The sequence below is a fragment of the Acomys russatus genome, chromosome 30 (assembly GCF_903995435.1).
Source record: "Acomys russatus chromosome 30, mAcoRus1.1, whole genome shotgun sequence".
Lineage (NCBI taxonomy): Eukaryota > Metazoa > Chordata > Mammalia > Rodentia > Muridae > Acomys > Acomys russatus.
The window spans coordinates 21,190,493-21,210,717 of NC_067166.1; the positions used below are offsets into that span (position 1 = coordinate 21,190,493).

Consider the following 20,225-nt stretch of genomic DNA (forward strand, 5'->3'; position numbering starts at 1 on the left):
ATGTGTCCCACAATTTTGGGTATGTTGTTCCATCATTTTCATTGAATTTCAGGAAGTCTTTTATTTCTTCCTTTATTTCTTCCAAGTAGCATGGAAGAAAGGGGAAATAGTAGGACCCACAGGGTCCTGGAAACCTACAAGAAGAACTTTATGACAGGCAGATCTGGATCCTGGGGTCCTCCTCAAACTAAGGCACCAGCCAAGGAGAATATAGGCAGTAAGCTTTGAACCCCTACCAAGACCTAGCCGACGAACAGGATATTCTCCACCGTTGAGTGGAGAGTGAGATCTGACTCTCACACAAACTCTGGTGTCCCTTTTCTGACCATGTCCCCTGGATGGGGAGACCTGGTGGCATTCAGAGGAAGGATAGCAAGTTACCAAGAAGAGACTTGATATTCTAAGAGCATATATAGGGGGAGGAGGCCTCCCTCAGTCACAGACATAGGGGAGGGGAGAAGGGGAGAAACGGGAGGAAGGGAAGAATGGGAGGAAACAGGGAAGGGCTAACAATCGAGATGTAATATGAATAAATTAATAAAATTAAAGAATGGAAAAAAAAACTTAAATTGGAGAAATTACTTTGGAGTAAAGATGGCCTCTTTAACAAAAAAGATGGAGAAAAAAATAAAAATAAAATTCTGGCTGTCCATATATAGAAAATGAAAAAAAATGTGTCATCATTTAAAAATTGAACCTGCTGTTTAGTTCTGCTTTTGTTTTGGACAATTTCATATAAGCTAGAGTCATCCGGGAAGAGGGAACCTGAGTTGAGAAAGCACCTCAATCAGATTAGCTTGTAGGCAAGTCTGTGGGGCATTTTTTTTTTTTTTTTTTTTTTTGATAATGACTGATGTGCGAGGGCCCCATCTACTGTGGGCAGTGCCATCCTGAGAAGGTGTCCTGGCATGCATACGAAAGGTAGCTGGACACGATCCTGGGAACGAGGCAATAAGCAGCATCCCTATATGGAATCTGTCTGCTCCTGCTTCTGTTTCTATCCTGACGGCCCTGCTACTCTTTTCTCAAAACACATATACAACAGAATCAAAGAGATGGGACACACACACACACACACACACACACACACACACACACACACACACACAAACACTGAGTCAATGTGAAAACTCAAAAAAGATGAAGGGAGAAGGGCATTTGAATACCGCCTAACATATATAATGATATTAGACATGACTGCTTATCCTTTTACAACCGAAAATAACATAAAAGCAAGAAAGTCAGATCTCATGTTGTTTTGCAACAAGGCTGTCCTTTTGTCTCTAGTTTTATTTTACAAAACAAACAAACAAACAAACAAACAAACAAACAACAACAACAAAATTAAAGATGAAAATGTAAAACGCATCCATTATCCACTTACTTAGGGAACCACTTGGCATGCTCCTTCCAGGGATCGTCTCCTCCTTCCCAGTTTCCCAAGCATCCACCACAGGAGAAACACTGCACGGTGTCCCTTTCTCCTACAGATGCAGGCAAGTGTGTGACTGGCCAGCAATGGCACCTCGTATGTCCTGGAGCTGATCCCACTGAACCAGAACAAGACAGACTGCAGCATGTCTGCTCTTCCACGGCCTCTCTGGCTGAATCCCTGGCCACAGCCCCACACTGCCCTAAATGACCCCCTTCTGAGCTCCGGACCTCTGTCCCCCACCATGGCCATCCTCCACATACACAGCCCTCAACATGCCGGCTTCCCACAGACTGCCATGGCATTTCCATGGCTAGAAAGGCAGTGCTCTCTAATTCTCTGAACCTCGGTGAACTAGGAAAGGTGGAGGAAGGGCAAACGGGGTGAGTTAGGATGAGTGCTCAGGCGTGTTTAGCATCCGTGTGTACTCCACACAGCACAGATGCTGCTACATTTGTCATTCCCATCTGGCCTAACACCTGTGTGTGCCTGAGGCACTTCATAGTGTAGTGTTCTCCAAGACAGTTTGCCTCATGGATGGGAGTTAAACAGGTAAAGACAAAACTCTTCCCAAAACTAAAGAAATCAGATGAATCAAGGAAATCTAGGAATAGTAATGTCTGTGCAGCTAGAGGAAAGTGGCATCAGGCTGCCTCATGATCCATTTTCAGGACCTTAGGAATGCAGCCAGTGTTTCTGGAGACTTTTTATTTTTGTTTTCCAGTTCTGGGACTAAACCAAAGGCGTTTCACATGCTAAAGAAGGCCTCAAGTAAAGAGCGAAGCCCTCAACCTCCAGTTAAAACTTTTCTAGGTCCACATATACAGAAACATGTCCACATTTACATAAACCCTTTTTATTTTTTTATGAATACTTGACAAGTTAATAATCCTACACTAAATGTAATTTAAGTGGAAGTACAGTTTTCAAAGTTAATGTTTAATGGACTAGCTCTATCTAGTGTGACTCAAATAACAAATAAGGAATGATTGACAAGTAGTAGTACTAGAAGGAGGAGGAAGAAGAAAAATAAGGAACACAGAGGCTCCAGAGATGAGTCCAAGTTAAGAGGGATTTGCTTGGACTTGAGTTCGGCTCCCAGCACCCACCTCACTCAGTTCTCAGTCACTTGTAAACACTGCGCCAGGGGATCTCATGTTCTTTTCTAGACTACATCGGAGCCTGCACTCACTGTGAAAATCCCAACCCACACCCCCACACAAACACATAAATCTTTTAAAAATGGAAACTGAACTTTATATTTTACAGGAACACCTCTCAAAATGGAACCCAGTTACCTGTGAAGACAAAGCCGGCTGCGGAGAGAACACGTGGCGATGTCCCGTGGGCATAAAACGGCCAGCTCTCAAAGGACTCCAGTCTGGCCTCCTCTTCTTGGTACCGAGCTCTGCCACCTCTCAGAGTCCTCGCTGGACCCTTCACCCTTACATCGTACTTGCCAATGTTCCCAACATCCTTGCCCAAAAGGAACTCACATTCTGGACGTAATTTCTTGTGGCTTATTATGGGAAGTTTCCTGATGCTGGTGCCAAAGAGGATTAAACTACAGCTGAAACATTGCACCCCATGTTTCACCCCAGTAAGGTAAAACCCAGCGGCTGCCATGTCCTGTGGCGTCCATGAACTAAAAGACTCATAGTTCATGAAAGTCTTTAATCGTCTGGCCTCACTGCGCATCTGTGAGTTAAAGCCTTTCTTCATCTTCATCCGTTCTTGATGGTCCTCTTCTGCTTGTCTCTTGAGGACCTGACCTGCGTCCAGACCGAGAAGTGCAGAGAGCTCAGAGGCCAAATCATCATCAAATTCACAAATTCTCTCCTCACAGGCTTCTCTCTGGGCTGCCATTTTCTGAAAGAGACAGGAAATCAGAGGATTGGTGTCTGTAATATATTTCTCATGAAGGGTTGTGTTCAGAGCCAGAAAGATGGCTCAGTGAGTAGAGGCTTGCCCCAAGCCCATTGAGTTCAGTTTGTCCACCAGGACTCACATGGTAGGGAGGTAAGAACAAGCAACTGTTGTACATTGACCTCTGACCTCCACTTGTGAAAGACAGAAAGAAGTTGCTTGAGCAGCTATGAAACATCAATTCACCCTCTTAATCAACACATATTTGCTAAGCACCCACCTGGGTGTCAAGCAGTGGCTAAGGCCTTGGGGACTAGCAATGAACCAGACAGAGGGACCTGACTCCCTCATGAAGCCTTGCAAGTGTCCTTTAGCCCAATGTGTGCTTGGTTTGTTTGTTTGTTTGTTTGTTTTTTGTTTTTGTTTTTTACCAAGAATCTTGCCTGTAGTCCATTCTAGGCTAGGAGTTCCACCACCTTTGATGTTAATCTCTGGAACTCCTTCACTCCGTTCCCTGTCTTCTGACTAATAATTATTGAGATGACTGCTGTACAATATAGGAAATATTTATTCTCTTGCCTACAAGCTCCATTGTACACTGAAAAATATGGCAATGTATTGGGTTTGGCTATGTGTGGTGGCAGGAATGAGCCCGAGGCCTTTTCATACTAAGCAAGGACCCACCACTGAGCAGCTGTCTCAGCCAGCAGTGTAGATCTGGTTTTGGCTTTGTTTAGTTTGGCACTATGTTTCTTCTAGTTTTTTTGAGATAGAGTTTCACTGTGTAGCCCTGGCTGTCCTGGAACTCACTCTGTAGACCAGGCTAGTCTCTACTTCACAAAGATCTTCCTTCCTCTGCCTCCAGAGTGCTTGGAATAAAGGTGTGTGCCACCACTACCCATCTGGTTTTGTTACACATTTTTGAGACAGAGGCTCACGGTACATCCCATACTAATCTGGAAAACAATATAGAGACCAGGTTAGGATCAAATGTGTGGCTCTCTTCCTCTTTTTCCATCTAGAGAGCTGGGCTAACAGGCCTGCATGAACATGCTTGGTTTTCCATCATACTTCTGGTGAGAACAGAAGACGCAAGCTGATTGGGCAGTTTGAGGCCAGGTAACTGGAAAACAAGTTGTTTCCATGGCTGGAAGCCAGAGGAGCCAGACTGACTTGACACCAACTGATAAATGACTCCAGGGTCTTAACGCTTGAGATGTCAACACTAGGTAACTCAGTAGAGACCAGCAGCCTTTGAGGCACTAAAGGAGAGAGCCCTCCCTTCTGACTGGCTTTGGACACCATTTCCCATCACAAAACTGCTTCCTCTGGGCTAAAAGAATGAAATCGGAGCTCTACTTCTGGCCTGGCTAGACACATGACACTCTGCTCTGTTCCAAAGATTGCAACGTCGCTTATAACTGCCTTTTCCTTTAAGAGTTAAGCTTGCTAGGCCTTTGAATTGCCTGACCAGGAGCCCACACCCCATTCACCTGAAGAGAAGCTGAAGAGATGGGGCAAATACTTACCCTCTTGGGGAGAAGACATACTGCTTAGCGGCCCCACGCCCCATGGGGGAGCAGCGGCTTCCACAGCTTCCACCAGGAAGTACCGCTTAGCCTGTCCACTGCTCTGAATGCTAAGTTAAGAGTGAGACTTACCTTCTGCTTTCAGTCTCTCTTTCCCACACCAGCCCAGACTCTACACATGCTGTTCTTGACATCCTGGACTTCCTGCTGTTGCTCTGTACACTCTGGACCTGCTCTCCATACAAATGCCTGTTGACCTTCGTGTTGAACCTGCCTATTTCCTTGGACCCACTCTCCAATGGCAACGCCTTCTCTTCCCCATTTCTTCCTCCTTGCAGTTGCCAAGATTTACAGCTTGCCTGCCCTGTTGTTTTGATTCAGACTCTAATAAAACAGTCCTCAAGATTTCTTGAGTCCTTTAATTTTTCTTACTTATAAGATTAAGAACCCTAAAAAAGAATTCCAGTTTCCTTGACACACGTCATGTGTGAGTATGTGTGCATGAGTGTGAATGCGTGCAGTGTGGGTGAGCGTGTGTGAAGTGTGAGTCCATATGTGTGCAGTTTGAGTGCTGGTGCACACCTGCCCCAGAGCTCTTTGGAGAAGAGAGGATTTCAAGAAGTTGTTCTGTTTGCTTCCACCTCTCTCTATAGTGGGATTGGAGATCAACTCAAGTCAACTCAACATAAGACATGTCCTTTTGCCCACTAAGTCGTCCCTCTTGACCCCTCCTCTTCATTTTTAAAACATGTTAATACTTAATTGTTTAGTTACTTCCCTAATAGAATATTTAAGCCATTGTCCTTTTCCTTCATACAGAAAGAAGAACTACTGTTCAATATTCTTAAAATAATATTAATAAATCTTTCCCACATTTTTCTTATTTCCTCAGTTAGGTCCCTGAAATAAGAAGAGTGAGTCAAGCGCATGCACACTCTTAACGGTTTTGGTGTGTGCCAGGCACTGGCTCTGGCTAATGCTCACCTGAGGTCCTTTTACCTTGAGGATGGTCAAGGCCCTGCTTCTCCCTCAGGGCTTTTCCTGCAATGGCTTTTCACATATCAGGATTTTATGTCTCTCTGTAAGAGAAATTAAAGTCTGCTAATGAATGGAGAACTGGTTTCCCAAGGGGAAAGGCAGGTCAGGAGTCTTGATGGCTTCCTAGCCACGCATGCCAGTGGCCATCCCAGGTGACATTTGAGGGGCTGTCATAGGCACAAGTATCTGATAGTTCTTTGAACATGAGGTTAGGGTTCTCCTTAACAACATATTGGTCCATGGCTACTTGAAGTTCCCGAAGAGTCTGCTACCGCTCACAACAACAGGTAAAACACCTTCACTCCAACATGCACTGCACCCAATCCTTGTTACTTTGAAAACGGGTTTACAATTATATATAAAAAATGTATAATTTCTCAAGGAACTTAGACAATATTTGTGCCCCGCTTTCATTATCTGGTGTCTAGTAAATTGATTTTTAAAGTTGGGGTTTTTAAGAGTAACCCAAATAAATCCTAGAAATGTTGCCATTCAGAATTTGTTTTTCTCAGTTAACCAGCACCTCCTAGCGGTCATGTAGTTAACTGGCACTTTCAGTTCAACCCCAGATATTCAGAATCATCTGTACAATTAACTAGGGCTTTTCCAGTAAATTAAATTGAAGCCTTACCAATAGAATAGAATGAAATAGAAGAGAGAATACTAGGCTCATTCTAATACTGTATGTTAGAATATTAAAGTAGAGGAACTAGGCCAATCAAGGGAAGAATATGTAAACTCTTTAAAACCACCTGAAAGGAACATGCAGGGCCTTTGGAACATCCTGAAAAGACCAACGACTTCTAATTATAGGCGTAGAAGAAGGTGAAGGATTCAAGGTCAGTGCCTGTGCCACCTAGTTTTATGTCAGCCTGACACAATCTATAGTCATCTGAGAGGCGAGAACCACAATTGAGCAAATGTCTGCATAAAATCACGCTGTAGGGCATTTTCTTATTACTGATCCATGGGAGCAGCCTGTTGTGGGTGGCCCTGGGTTCTATAAGAAAGGAGGCTGTGCAAGCGTGGGAGCCTTGCTTGAGTTCCTATCAGTGAAGTCCTTCCTTCAGTGACTACAATGTGAAAGTGTAATCAAAATAAACCCTTTCCTTCCCAACCACCTCTTTGGTCACAGTGTTTCATTACAACAACAGAAACCCTCGCTAGGACGCCAATTTAAACTACTGTACCCAGAAAAACTACCTGTCATAGTTGAAGGACAAAGACAAACTGTACAAGATATAAACAGGGTAAAAGAATTCCTTCCCAGTAAACCAGCCCAATGGAGAAGCAGTGCTTTGGACTAGAAATAAGCATCAAGCTCCAAGAGATCTGCAAGCTTCCTCCTTGAGGATTAGCTCGCGTGGTATCTCAGGTGCACTGAAGCTGCCAAGAGAGAAATCAATCAGTATTCCTACACAGGAGAAAAGCCTAGGGACTGCTACAATGACTTACATGACAGGGATACTGCACCATGAACTCTCGACAATATGGTCACCTAAGCATGACCTGCAGAATGACACCAGTTTGGGAGGTCAGTGTGGGTGCAGGAAATGTCCCAAGGCCTCACCTCTGTATGGAGTATAGGCAAAGAACAGCTGCTGAGATGGAGAATTACTCTTCATCAGGGACAAGCCCCCGTAGGTCATGCAACCCCAAGAGGTCATTCCTAAACACATACACATATGAACAAGACTAAATGTGTGTGTGTGTGTGTGTGTGTGTGTGTGTGTGTGTGTCTGTGTATGTGTGTGTGTAATAATTAAGGAAGGTGTCAGAGGTTTGAGAGGAAGATTAGTGGGATGCGAGAGGGGTGGGTAGAAAAAACATAAATACAGTTCCAAGATAGGAAATTATTAAAAGGTTTTTAAATTTGTTTTTTTCTTTTTTGTTGTTGTTTTTTCTTTTTCTCTTCTTCTTCTTCTTCTTCTTCTTCTTCTTCTTCTTCTTCTTCTTCTTCTTCTTCTTCTTCTTTTTTAAAGACAGGGTCTCTCTGTGTAGCTTTGGCTGTCCTGGACTCACTTTGTAGTCTAGACTGACCTCGAATTCACAGCAATCCTCCTTCTTCTGCCTCCAAAGTGCTGGGAGTAAAGGCGTGTGCCACCACATCTGGCTTCAAAAGGTTTTAAAATAAGTCAAAACGAGGAACCCCTTTGAACAAGCCTATGACCAATCCACACATTTCAGTGCTCTCCCAGGAATAGCAAAGCCACCTCAGGTAGAGTTAGACCTATCGCACGATGCTTTATCTACCTCATTCTACTTGGAATTTGCCTACCTAACATCTGCAAAAGCAGAAGCAAACTGGAGGTTTTCATTTCTCTGAGGACAGGGTTTTGCTCTATAGGCCATGTTGGCTTCAAAGCTGGCATCATCCTGCCTCAGTCTATGGGATGGTTGGATTCGAAGCATGTGTCACCAGACCTGGCCAAGTTGAACCTGTTCAGACAAAACACACTCTTTCATCACACAGTCTCTAGGAGTTCCCCTAGTGTGGTAGACACCATATTTGACTCTCCTTCATAAGGGAAAAAGAACTCCTTGTCACTAGCATGTAAAATGCCCAGCAATAGTCCCTCTGCAGTTCTATTGATCCTCCAGCTACTGCACTGTTTGACTAGTTCTTTTCACACTTGTCTCTGGATACCCCGCCCCCCACCTTACAATCTCCTCAGCAATTATGAGACAAAGGTCATGTTCTTATTTATAGTCATAGTAATTGCCCAACTCTAGCTTCCTGGTCTTCCTTTCACAGGAGGAACTGGCCATGACTCGCCTGCCTAAAGCTCTGCTTAATGACTTTCATTTTTGCCAAGAGCCACCCTGTTAAGGGAGCTCACTAGGCATGTGGGCTGTCTAGGAGGTTATCTGGTGTTTGCAAGGTCTTGTACCACGATGCACCCCCAAACTGCTTCCAAACATGCTGTTAGGAGCCATTGATTTGGGGAAGTCCAGTAGGCATGAGAGATCTCTGGAGGTGATATTTGCAAGGTCTGTATCGTGATGTACCCAAGAATTGCTTCCAACCTCTGACTACCCTGTCAATTGTGCTTTGCTGCATCTCTCTAAAATCTGGCATTAGAGCCAGGCATGGCGGAGCATGCCATTAATCCTAGCACCAAGGGAGGCAGAGGCAGGGGGATTCTTGTGAGCCCAGGACAGCAAAGATTGCACAAAGAAACCCTGTCTCGAAAAACCAAAAGCAAATACATCTGGCCTTGGTGTGAACTGTTATTTTCTGGGGATGACCAGCTCTGATTGAGCAAACTTCCTACAGGATCTTGTTGAAGATGTATTGGTTGTTATTCAGATGAATTAATCCCTGATTATGGAATTCTGGTTTGATTCAAATAGTATTAAAAGTTAAGGCTAGTTTATGGATGTAACAAATACCTTTGTGGACCCCCAGATGCCTCACTAAGGATAGCCTTGTAGCAGATTTGTGGCTTCAGATAAGCCCTCCACTCTAGATGGCACCACGAATCCTGGTATTTCACCATAAATACAGGCAGGTTTGTTTAAACTTCACACGAATTTAAGTGGAATGAAGCTACCTAGATATGTCTGAATTTATTCTGTTTCTTAGAACGAAAGAGAGATAAAATTATTGTCCTGAGCTCATAATGAACTAAGAGATAGCTGGATAATGTATAGTTAGGTCCAATCTAGTTGATAAGTTGTATACTCTTATAAGTTTCAGACCCTATTAACTTTAGACCCTGTCAACCGTCATCATTCTGAACTCACTATGAACTTTGTAATGGATACGTAGATAAGAAATGTTTAGATTTAAAATATGGACCATATTATATTTTTAAATTCATCTGTTTTGTGATTAATTGTACTCTTTTGACTATGAGGTAATTCCCTTTTCTCAGAAGTATAAGTATGGCCATCTACACTAAACAGTACTGAAAATTAGGAAGCTTAACTTCAGTTGAAGTCGTGATGCCCAATTTCTCCCACCCTTTCTCTTGAATGTATGTGTGACAGTGGTGTATTCTCTATCTCTCCCTTATTTCTTACTTCCCTATAGATTCCCAAATAAGCTAGCAGACTTAGCTATAAGTAGCAAATAAGTTACTCAGTCTACGTTTACACCAATTTATTGGAGCTCTCTGCAAAAAGGCCTATCTACAGATCAAAGGGCTTCGTTTTACAACCCCGTGCAGTTTCTAGCCAGAAGCCGCTTTTGCAGCCTCAGCCATAGGAAACTTGTGGTCAGTTTAAGTTCTCCTCACTGCCGCGATACAGCCAGTCCCTAGAGAAGAAATCTTGGGTTCTCCTTTTCCCCTTTCCTCCTTTCTCTTTCAATCCTGATCTGTTGCCTGAGCCATCAACTCTGACCACCCAAGAGATAAAGTGAACTGGAAGGGCATCCGCATCCAGCACCAGAGATCCTACCCTGGACCTCTTCTGAGCAGCAGCCAGGCATTAACACATTTTCATAGCACAACCTGCTATGACTTTTCCTGTTGCTGGGATAAAACAACTTGACTCAAGCAGCTCATAGAAAACAAGACTTATTCTGGCTTACAGTTTGAAGATACATATTTCATCGTGACACCGAAGACTTGGAAGAGCAGGATCCAGGTGGCCAGAGTGCATCAGCAGCAAGGGAGCAGAGAAAATGAACAGGAAGTGACACCAGGCTATAAAGTCTCAAGGCTGGGTCCCCAGCGACCCACTTCCTCCACCATGCCCCGCCTCTTAATGGTTCCAGAGTCTTACCAAATACATCACCAGCTGGAAAGTAAATGCTCAGAAACATGAGCAGCCTGTGGGGACACTTCACATCAGCTCACAACATAAGCTCCATTACAGTGTCCTTCACTAACATCTGTATGTGACCACCTCCCTCCCACACTTTTGTCCTCACCATCTTATTTCTCTTTAAGTTTCTAAATTTATTTGGCTTACTGTGTGTGCACATGGACTGTTTTTGATCTATCCTAGGAAGTCACCAGGAACCAATGGGATCTTCACCTTAATGACTTTATTCTATTCTAATGGGATGGCTGATCTTAGTTGTCAACTTGACTATATAAAATGCAAGCTCTGGGAATTCCTGTGAGGGGTTTTATGAACCAGTTACTTGGAGGAGGAAGACTCATCCTAATGGTGGGCAGGTCGCTCTGGTGTCAGCCCAGATGAAAGGATAAGGAAGAAGGAAATGGCTTTTTGCTTGTGCTTTCACTCTCACTGGCAAGTTCATCTATCCTGTTGCCATGTCATTCCTTCATTAGAACCAACTCCTTCATGATTAAAACATGGACTGAACACCAGAAGCTCTCCAGGAACTCTCTAGGACTCCAGTGCCAAATTGAGCCTGCTGAGACATCCAGCCTTGTAGACCAAACAACTACCAGATTCAGCCTCAGTTGGAATCCACCATGGTTTGATGACCCAGACTACATCCTGTAAGCCAATCTCAGAAATGTCATGTATTTGGATATGTAGTGATGTGTTTGTGTGTGTGTGTGTCTGTGTGTGCGTGTCTGTGTGTGTGTGTGCATCTGTATTTCTACTTTGACCTAAATCTATATATTCTATCAGTTCTGCTCCTTTAGAAAAATCTGCCTGAAACAGAAGGGAGAATGTCCCAGGAAAAGGAAATGACAGGTACAAAAGCCCTTGAACAAGACTATATACAAGTATTTTTGTTGCAGGACATAAAAAAAAATCAGTCTCAAAGTTGACTAGGAAACTCTCCTTACCTGATAGCCTTTGTAGTGCCAGAAGACGCCATGAAGGCTGCAGGAGGTTGTGGGAGGACCTTAGTGATCTTACCCAGTTATGGTATTTGCATCCTACATTGCTATTCTACTAGGCAAGTTATTTCCACTGGTGCAGTAGTGATATGGTTGGTTCATTCTGGTTGGATTTGAGGCCACTATACTGGAAGAAATTTCCTACCTGATTTTGTAATCCTCATTCAAAGTTGGGGAGGTCCTAGACCCTCATGAAGACACCACTATTGCTCTTTTGTGAACTGGCCATGTTGTTGAAGGTCTTCTTAATATTTATGTTGATACCTGTAGACCTGGGCTGCTCTCAACCTTAGTCAGAGTAGCTTTATTTAGTAGCCAGTAGCAGTTGATGTTGAGATGCATAACTCATCAAAGTGCTGAGAGTCAGTGTATTAGTTGGTTCTCTAATGTAACAAACTAATAGTCTCTCTCTCTCTCTCTCTCTCTCTCTCTCTCTCTCTCTCTCTCTCTCTCTCTGTGTGTGTGTGTGTGTGTGTGTGTGTGTGTGTGTGTGTGTGTGTGTGTGTGTGTGTGTACATATACATATGGAATTTAGTGGCTTACAGGCTGTGATCCAGTCCAGCCAGTTCAACAATGAATATTCTTTGTTATGTTACAAAGGCCAAAAATCTGGGTCAGTCTACTAAGCTGGCTGTCTCAGCTGGTCTTCAGTCTACACTGGAATCCCAAAGAAGTAACTTGTAATGCTAGTGAAGGAATGCCTCAGCAACAGGGCAGATGGATTTTCCACTAAAAGTGGGGAGGGGGGAGAAGCAGGAAAAAAGCAGAAGCATAATTCTTTCATGTCTTTTATGTAGGTTGACACTAGAAGGTATGGCCCTGATTTAGGGAGGCCTTTTTCACCTCAAATGATCCAATCAGGGAAGTCCTTCACAGATGTTTCCAGCGCCTTGGTTTTTTACATGATTCCAGATGTAGTCAAATTAACAGCCAAGATTAGTCAGCACAGTAAAAGACGGAGGCTGAGCCCTAAATGAAAAGTGTCTGTTTTTAATGAGATATCTTTCCCAGTGCCTCCTCTTGTACTACCAACGCTCAATGGAACATTGTAGAAGAGGAGCTGAAAGGAATGTAAGAGAAGGATGATGGGAGGGTGTTATGAAATGAAACTGCAGGATTTCACATGACTATTGCACTCATAAACTCACACCAGCTGTGGTTAATTGCACAAGATCTACACAATTAATCCAGTCAAAATTCTCTCATGGATGAGTGAAGCTTTCTCTAGGCCCCCTTTCTTACTCAAGAGCTATGATAGATGCATGAGGAAAGAGAACCATATTTCCCCCAAAATTTTTGGCTACTTGTAGTTGTCCCAAGCTCCAGTTGAAGGTCCCATGCCCACATTCACATGATCAGCACTAACTGACTTAGTGGGTGAAAGGTTAGATTAGACAAATACATAGATAAATAGAAGATAAATAGATAGATGATAGATAGGTACGAGGTAGATGGATAGTTGATAGATGATAGATAGTAGATAGATAGATAAATGATAGATAGTAGACAGAAGATAGATACATAGATTAGATAGATACATAGATAATAGACAGAGGATAGATACATAGATAGATAGATAGATAGATAGATAGATAGATAGATAGATAGATAGATAGATTGTCATTGGATGTACCAGTGTGGAGGTCTCTAGGATGCTAAAACAGCTGTTTTGGTGCAACAGAGGAGGTAAAACCTTGCGGGAGACGACATAAATGAAAATTTGGTTTGAGGTGAAGACTCTTCCTCAGAGAAATTCCAGAAAATTCTCTGGATTTCTGCTGGGGTTTTTTATGTTAATAAAATCATATCTGAAGTCGCTGTTATTCATAACTTTATATTTTTATCTCTTTTTTTACTTGATCCAATTGTGATATTTGTCTGTGTACTGTATTTTAATGTAAGCTTTATTTCAGTGGGTTTTGGTTTATGTCTTACTTAAGGTTTCTATTTCTGTGAAGAGACACCATTGGGACTAGGTTCAGAGGTTTAGTCCATTATAATCATGACTGGAAGCATGGCAGCATGCAGACAGGCATGGCGCTGGAGAGGTAGCTGGGAGTTCTACATCTGGATCTGCAGGCAGCAGGAAGAGAGTGACACACTGGGCCTGTCTTTGGCATTTGAATCCCCAAAGCCCATGCCCAGTGACATAGTTTCTACAACAAGGCCACGCCTACTCCAACAAGACCGCATCTCCTAGAGCCTCTTCTGAAGCATCTCAATGCGTGTCTATGAGGGCCATTCTTATTCAAGCCAGCACAGTCTCTAAGAAGGATTGAAAATGAGTTAAATCTTCTAAGGATGTGCAGGAGACGTTCAGAAAGGCAGCTGAGGATAGATTTTGCCCAGATGGATGCAGTGGAAGGATAGAGGAAGTTGAGGCAAACTGGCATACTGAATGTGGGATCAGAAAAGGAAGTTGGAAATTTAATTAGGTTTTTGTTTGATGCTTTTGATTTATTCGTTTTCCCTTTCTTTTTGAGATTATAGTGTAATTACATCATTTCTCTCTCTTCTTTCCTTCCTCCAAACCCTCTCTTGTATCTATATCTATCTATCCTTGTTTTCTTTTAAATTCATGACTTCTCTTTGCATTAATTGTTGTTACATACAAAGATATGTGTATATACATATATATATATGCCTAAATACAACCTACAATCTGTATAATGTTACTTGTGTATATGTTTTTGTGACAGGCCCCCAGACCCTTGCCCAATTAATGCCACGTTGGAAGCACCATTCTGACTTTAAACCCAGCATGTAGGCCCTAACATCTGTCGAAACAGAAACAAAACCTAATCAATGAACATCGGCCCATGATTCCTGGATCCAAGAAAGTCCCTAAATGTGCTAAGTTGGCTTCTGTAGTTCTGCTTCTGTTAGCTCTTCCTGCTAAACGTCAACCAGGATGTGGCTTTGTGTGTCAATGACAAAGAACAGTGAGGATGGGGGCGTGCATGATTTGGGCAAGTGCCAATGCAGCCACCAGCTGGTGAGAAAGACTTTCTTTTCTGCATTAAGAGTGTCCATGTGTGTTCTCTGTGGTCGCCCTGTAATTGTTGTGAGGTAGGTCCACCAGAGAACACACCAACCTGTGTGCTCCTCCCTGAGAAAGACTGTTTTCTCCCAATCTCAGTATTCCTCAGTTGCCTATAGTTCCTTGTGTAGGGTTGAGGCCACCTGGTCTTGCGCCATCCAGTTTGGCAGGGTCACTGGTGTCATCCTCATTCAGGTCAGATTAGGGCAGTCATGTTGCTTAGACTTCATGGCTTTATGGGTGTAGACATTACCGGAAGATATGGTCTCACAGCAAACTTCCTGATCCTCTGGCTCTTACAATCTTTCCTCACCCTCTTCTGCAATGTTTCCTGAGCCTTAGGGGCAGGAGTTCTTTGGTAGATGTACCAATTGGGATTGGGATCCACAACTCTACTTTGTTTTCTTCTGGGGTTACAGGACCACTGACCCTTATTAAAATGTTTCTTTTTTTTTTCTTTGCAATGTTAGGGACCAAACTCAGGGCCTCACAAAGGCTGGACCAGTGCTCTACCACTGAGCAGCCCCTTCAACTCTTCCTTGACTTTATTTTGAGACAGTGTCTCTCTAGATTGCCCAGGCTGGCCTTGAACTTGTGCTTCTCCTGCCTCAGCCTCCAGAGTAGCTGAGTTTACACATGTGTGCTACTGTACACAGCTCACCTAGGTTCTTTTTCACCCATGCTACTACATTTAATGAGTTAAGTCAGTTACCAAGTCATTGCCTCCTGTTTCTTTTTTAAATTAAGTAATTTATTCAGATTACACATTTGTTATCTCTTCACTTCTATTTTCCCTCCCCTCCCTCCCTCTTTCACTCTATTCCTCCACTATATCCCTCACTATAAGATCACAGCCTATCAGGTGTCTTCCTGGTAGCCTGCTTACTCTTCCTCTGAGTGTCACCAGACCTCCCCAGCAAGGGGAAGTGGTCTAATATGGGACACCAGAGTTCATGTCTGAGTCAATCTGTGCTCTCTACACAACTGTGGAGAATGTGGTGTCCATTGGCTAGATTTGAATAGGGTTTCTAGGTTTACTGCATGCATTGTCCTTGCTTGGTACAGTAGTGTAAGCTGACTGGCCTGGGTCCAGATCTGCCAGCCTTAATGGTCTTCTTGTAGGTTTCTTGGCCCCCTCTGGATCCTTCTATTTCTCCATTCTTTCTTATATCCCAAACCTAGAGTCACAATAGGAAGTCCGCAGTATCTATCCCAATCTCTGGCTAAGTGAAGAATTTCAGGGACCATCTCTGTTAGTCTAGTGTCAAATTATAAGTGAGTATATCCCATGTGTATCTTTCTGAGTCTGGGTTAACTCACTCAGGATGAACATTTCTAGTTCCATCATTTGCCTGCAAATTCCAGGATTTCCTTGTTTTTACTAGCTGAGTAGTATTCCATAGTGTAATGTACCACAATTTCTTTATCCATTCTTTGACTGAGGGGCTTCTAGGTTGTTCCCAGGTTCTGGCTATTGAAAATAAGGCTGCTATGAACATGGTTGAGCATATGTCCTTGTTGTGTGGTGGAGCATCTTTTGGGTACATTCCTAAGAGTAGAATATCTGAGTCTTGAGGTAACCCTATTCCTAGTTTTCTGAAAAAGTGCGAGATTAATTTCCAAAGTGGTTGTACATGTTGGCACTCCCACCAGCAATGAAGGAGTGTTCCCCTTTTTCCACATCCTCGTCAGCTGTCACTTGAGTTTTGATCTTAGCCATTCTGATGGGTGTAAGATGGAATCTCAGAGTCATTTTCATTTTTATTTCTTTGATGATGAAGGACGTTGAGCTTTTCTTTAAGCGTTTCTCAGACATTCAATATTCCTCTGTTGAGAAGTCTCTGTTTAGTTCTGAGCCCCATATCTTAATTGGTTATTTGGTTTGGTGGTGTTTAATTTCTTGAGCTCTTTATATATTTTGGATATTAGTCCTTTGCCAGATGTAGGGTTGGTGAAGATCTTTTCCCAGTCTGTAGGCTGTCGCTTTGTTCTGTTGACAGTGTTTTCTGCCTTACAGAGCTTCTCAGCCTCATGAGGTCTCATTTATTAATTGTTGATATTAGAGCCTGGGCTGTTGGTGTTCTGTTCAGGAAGTTGTCTCCTGTGCCAATGTGTTCCAGGCTCTTCTCCACTTTTTCTTCTAACCAATTTAGTGTCTCTGGTTTTATGTTGAGGTCTTTAAGCCACTTGGACTTGAGTTTTGTGCATAAATACGGATCTACTTGCATCTTTCTACATGTAGATGTCCAGTTAGACCAGCATCATTTGTTGAAGAAGCTATCCTTTTTCCATTGAATAGATTTGGCTTCTTTGTCAAAAATCAAGAGTCCATATATGGTGGATTTATTTCTGGGTCTTTGATTCAATTCCATTGGTCAACCAGCCTATTGCTATGCCAGTACTATGCTGTTTTAATTACTGTTGCTCTATAGTACAGATTGAGATTGGGTAAGGAGATTCCTCCAGAGAATCTTTTATTGTACAGGATTGTTTTTTAGCTATTCTAGGTTTTTTGTTTTTCCATATGAAATTGAGAATTGATCTTTCAATGTCTTTTAAAAATGGTATAGATATTTTGATAGGGATTGCACTGAATATGTAAATTGCTTTTGGTAAGATGGCCATTTTTACTATGTTAATTCTCCTGATCCATGAACAAGGGAGATCTTTCCATCTTCTGATGTCATCTTCAATCTCCTTTTTCAGAGATTTGAAGTTTTTTTTCAAACAAGTCTTTAACTTGCTTGGTTAGTTATTCCTAGATACTTTATAGTGTTTGTGGCTATTGTGAAGGGTGTAGTTTTCCTAATTTCTTTCTCAGTGCATTTGTCATTTGTATACAGGAAGGCTACCGACTTTTTTGAGTTAATTTTGTATCCAGGCACTTTGCTGAAGGTGCTTAATCAGCTGTAGGAGTTCTCTGGTGGAATTTTGGGGGTCACTTATGTACACTAACAGATCGTCTGTGAATAGGAATATTTTGACTTCCTCCTTTCCCATTTGGATCCCCTTGATCTCCATTTTTTTTTTCTTATTGCTCTGCTAGAACATCAAGAACCCAATTGAAGAGATATGGATAAAGTGGGCAGCCTTGTCTGGTCCCTGATTTTAGAGGCATTTCCTTGAGTTTCTCTCTATTTAATTTGATGTTGGCTATTGGCTTGTTGTATATAGCCTTTATTATGTTGAGGTATGTGCCTTGTATCCCTGATCTCTCCAAAACTTTAAACATGAATGAGTGTTGGGTTTTGTCAAATGCTTTTTCATCATCTAAGGAGATGATCATGTGGGTTTTTTTTTTCTTTCAGTTTGTTTATTTGGTGGATTACATTGATGGATTTCTGTACATTAAACCACCCCTGCATGCCTGGAAGGAAGCCTATTGGTCATGGTGAATGATGTCTTTGATGTGTTCTTGGATTTAGTTTGCGAGTGTTTTATTGAGTATCTTTGCATCAATATTCCTAAGAGAAATTGGTCTGAAATTCTCTTTCTTTGTTGGATCTTTGTGAGGCTCAGGTATCAAGATGGCTGTGGCCTCATAGAAGGAGTTTGGTAATGTTCCATCCATTTCTATTTTGTTGAGTAGCTTGAAGAGTATCAGTATTAGCTCTTCTTTGAAGGTCTGATAGAATTCTGTGCTGAAACCATCTGGCCCAGGGCTTTTTTGAGGAGACTTTTAATGACAGCTTCTATTTCTATAGGAGAAATATGACTATTTAATTTGTTTATCTGATCTTGATTCAATTTTTAAATGTGGGTGCCCTTGTATTGGGAGCATAGATGTTCGAAATTGTGATGTTGGGGCAAGTGGATAGTTTTTCTGTGCGATCCTCTCAGGCTGGATCAGACCCTTCCAAGAGCGTGGGAGCCTCTGCTGAGCTGTGGTGGCTAGCTAGGCATCTGCCCATCTGTTCAGGCCAGAACAGTTCTGCTCAAGTGTGAGGGAACAGTCCCCAGGGAGGGAGGTTTCTGCCCAATCCATTCAGAACATGAGGCCTTAGATCAGTCAACCCAAGTGTGCAGCTTTGGAGCTGTGGCTGGAGGGCCCAGATACACATGCTCAGGTCTCCCTCCAACAGCCTGCCCAGAGATCAGTCTGAGAGTGAGACAGAGAGCACAGAGGAGTCACTCATGCTTGGCTTTGTTGGGCTTTGGGTCCATGTGGTCGCCAGCCCCTGGGCTTTCTCAGGACTCATAGGTCAGTCTGGGGTCAGAACTACCCATTTTTCTGCATTTTTTCCAAGGCAAGCAGCTCCAGGATGGTGTAACACTGCCCACTGTTCAGTCTCAGATACCGAGTCCCTGATACAGCACATGGCAGCAGTTCACTGACAGCACTGGTCCAGACTTAGGGGACTAGGCACTCGTCCTCCGTGGGTCAGTTGGGTGGCCTGAGGCCGGACCCACCTGTGCTCTACACTTTGTGGACTCCTCTCACCTAGGGCTCTTCAGGTCTCATGGTCTGTAGCTCCCAGCCTGGTCCCTAGTCTCTATCCTGCAGATCAGACACCCTGTGTGTTCGGTGCCATCTTGGATCTCCATGCCTCCTCTTTCTAAGTTAAGCATCCATGTAGTTCCAGGCATCCTGTTCTGAACATCACTCCTCTGTCATCGCTGCATGCACAGTGTGGTCAGTAGAGGGCGCTGCTGAGACACCTGGTGGTTCCTGCTGGTTCTGGAGAGGTAAGGAGGTCCCTGCAGCACCAACCATCTCCATCCATAAGCACCTGAGGCAGCACACAGTGGCTAAGCTGCTCATTTTGAGGTCTCTTGCAGCTAAATACAGCCCTGCAGCTCCACGGTCCTACAAGCTTTGGTGTTATGGTTTTGTCCTGCAAGGCATTGCTCTAAACACCAGGGTTTCTCAGGCAAGGCTGGAGAGCCTGAGTGTGGTCAGAGTTCCTCCTATTCCTTACAAGCCAGTCTCTTTAGTCCAGTCCCCAGCTAGAGCTAATGACTGTGTTACACTTTCCCCAAACTTCCCTGTGTAAATATCCTCATGATTCCTGTCTTTTCAGAGGACTCTGAAAGGTATTAACATATCAGATAATCGAAACGATGATCAATTTGTCTCAACAGAAACAGCCTCAGTCAATGCTTTAAAGCTAAGCTTTTCTTTTCAGTGCTGGGGACGACGCTCAGGGCCTCACGAATACTAACCAGGCGCATCATCTTTGAGCTACACCACAAACTTGATTCTCTATATTAAGTATAGAAACAACACAGACAAAAGAGAAATAGTCCAGAGAGAATTAAAAGAATGCCTACTGTATAACTTTATTAGACATACCCAATGCTTTTCCTAATTAAAAAAAGCTTTCCCGCATGCATATTTGAAGTATGCCAGTTAGGTGAATAGTGATGTTTCAATATACATTATGATATAAATGACTATCATAATCAATTTTATTGTCTTAGTCAGTGTTCTATTTCTGTAAAGAGACACCATGACCAGAACAACTCTTTTTGTTGTTGTTGTTGTTTGTTTGTTTGCTTTTTCAAGACAGAGTTTCTCTGTGTAACAGCCCTGGTTGTCCTGACTTAAA

At 43.0% G+C, this 20,225-nt stretch overlaps 3 protein-coding genes across 3 annotated transcripts in view; 1 reads left to right on the forward strand and 2 right to left on the reverse strand.

The window, feature by feature from the left end:
- LOC127212362 (baculoviral IAP repeat-containing protein 1b-like) overlaps positions 1-3,298 on the reverse strand; it is a 39,606-nt gene extending 36,308 nt beyond the window's left edge. Inside the window, exons 1-2 of the mRNA XM_051172467.1 lie at positions 2,731-3,298; positions 1,385-1,484 (exon numbers count right to left, since the gene is read on the reverse strand). Of these exons, the coding sequence (XP_051028424.1) occupies positions 1,385-1,484; positions 2,731-3,298 (668 nt within the window). The remainder of the gene's footprint in view (positions 1-1,384; positions 1,485-2,730) is intronic.
- The window catches only part of Taf9 (TATA-box binding protein associated factor 9), a 720,252-nt gene that overhangs the window by 401,468 nt on the left and 298,559 nt on the right, over positions 1-20,225 (forward strand). The window lies entirely within an intron of this gene.
- LOC127212339 (baculoviral IAP repeat-containing protein 1b-like) overlaps positions 1-20,225 on the reverse strand; it is a 179,828-nt gene that overhangs the window by 90,327 nt on the left and 69,276 nt on the right. The window lies entirely within an intron of this gene.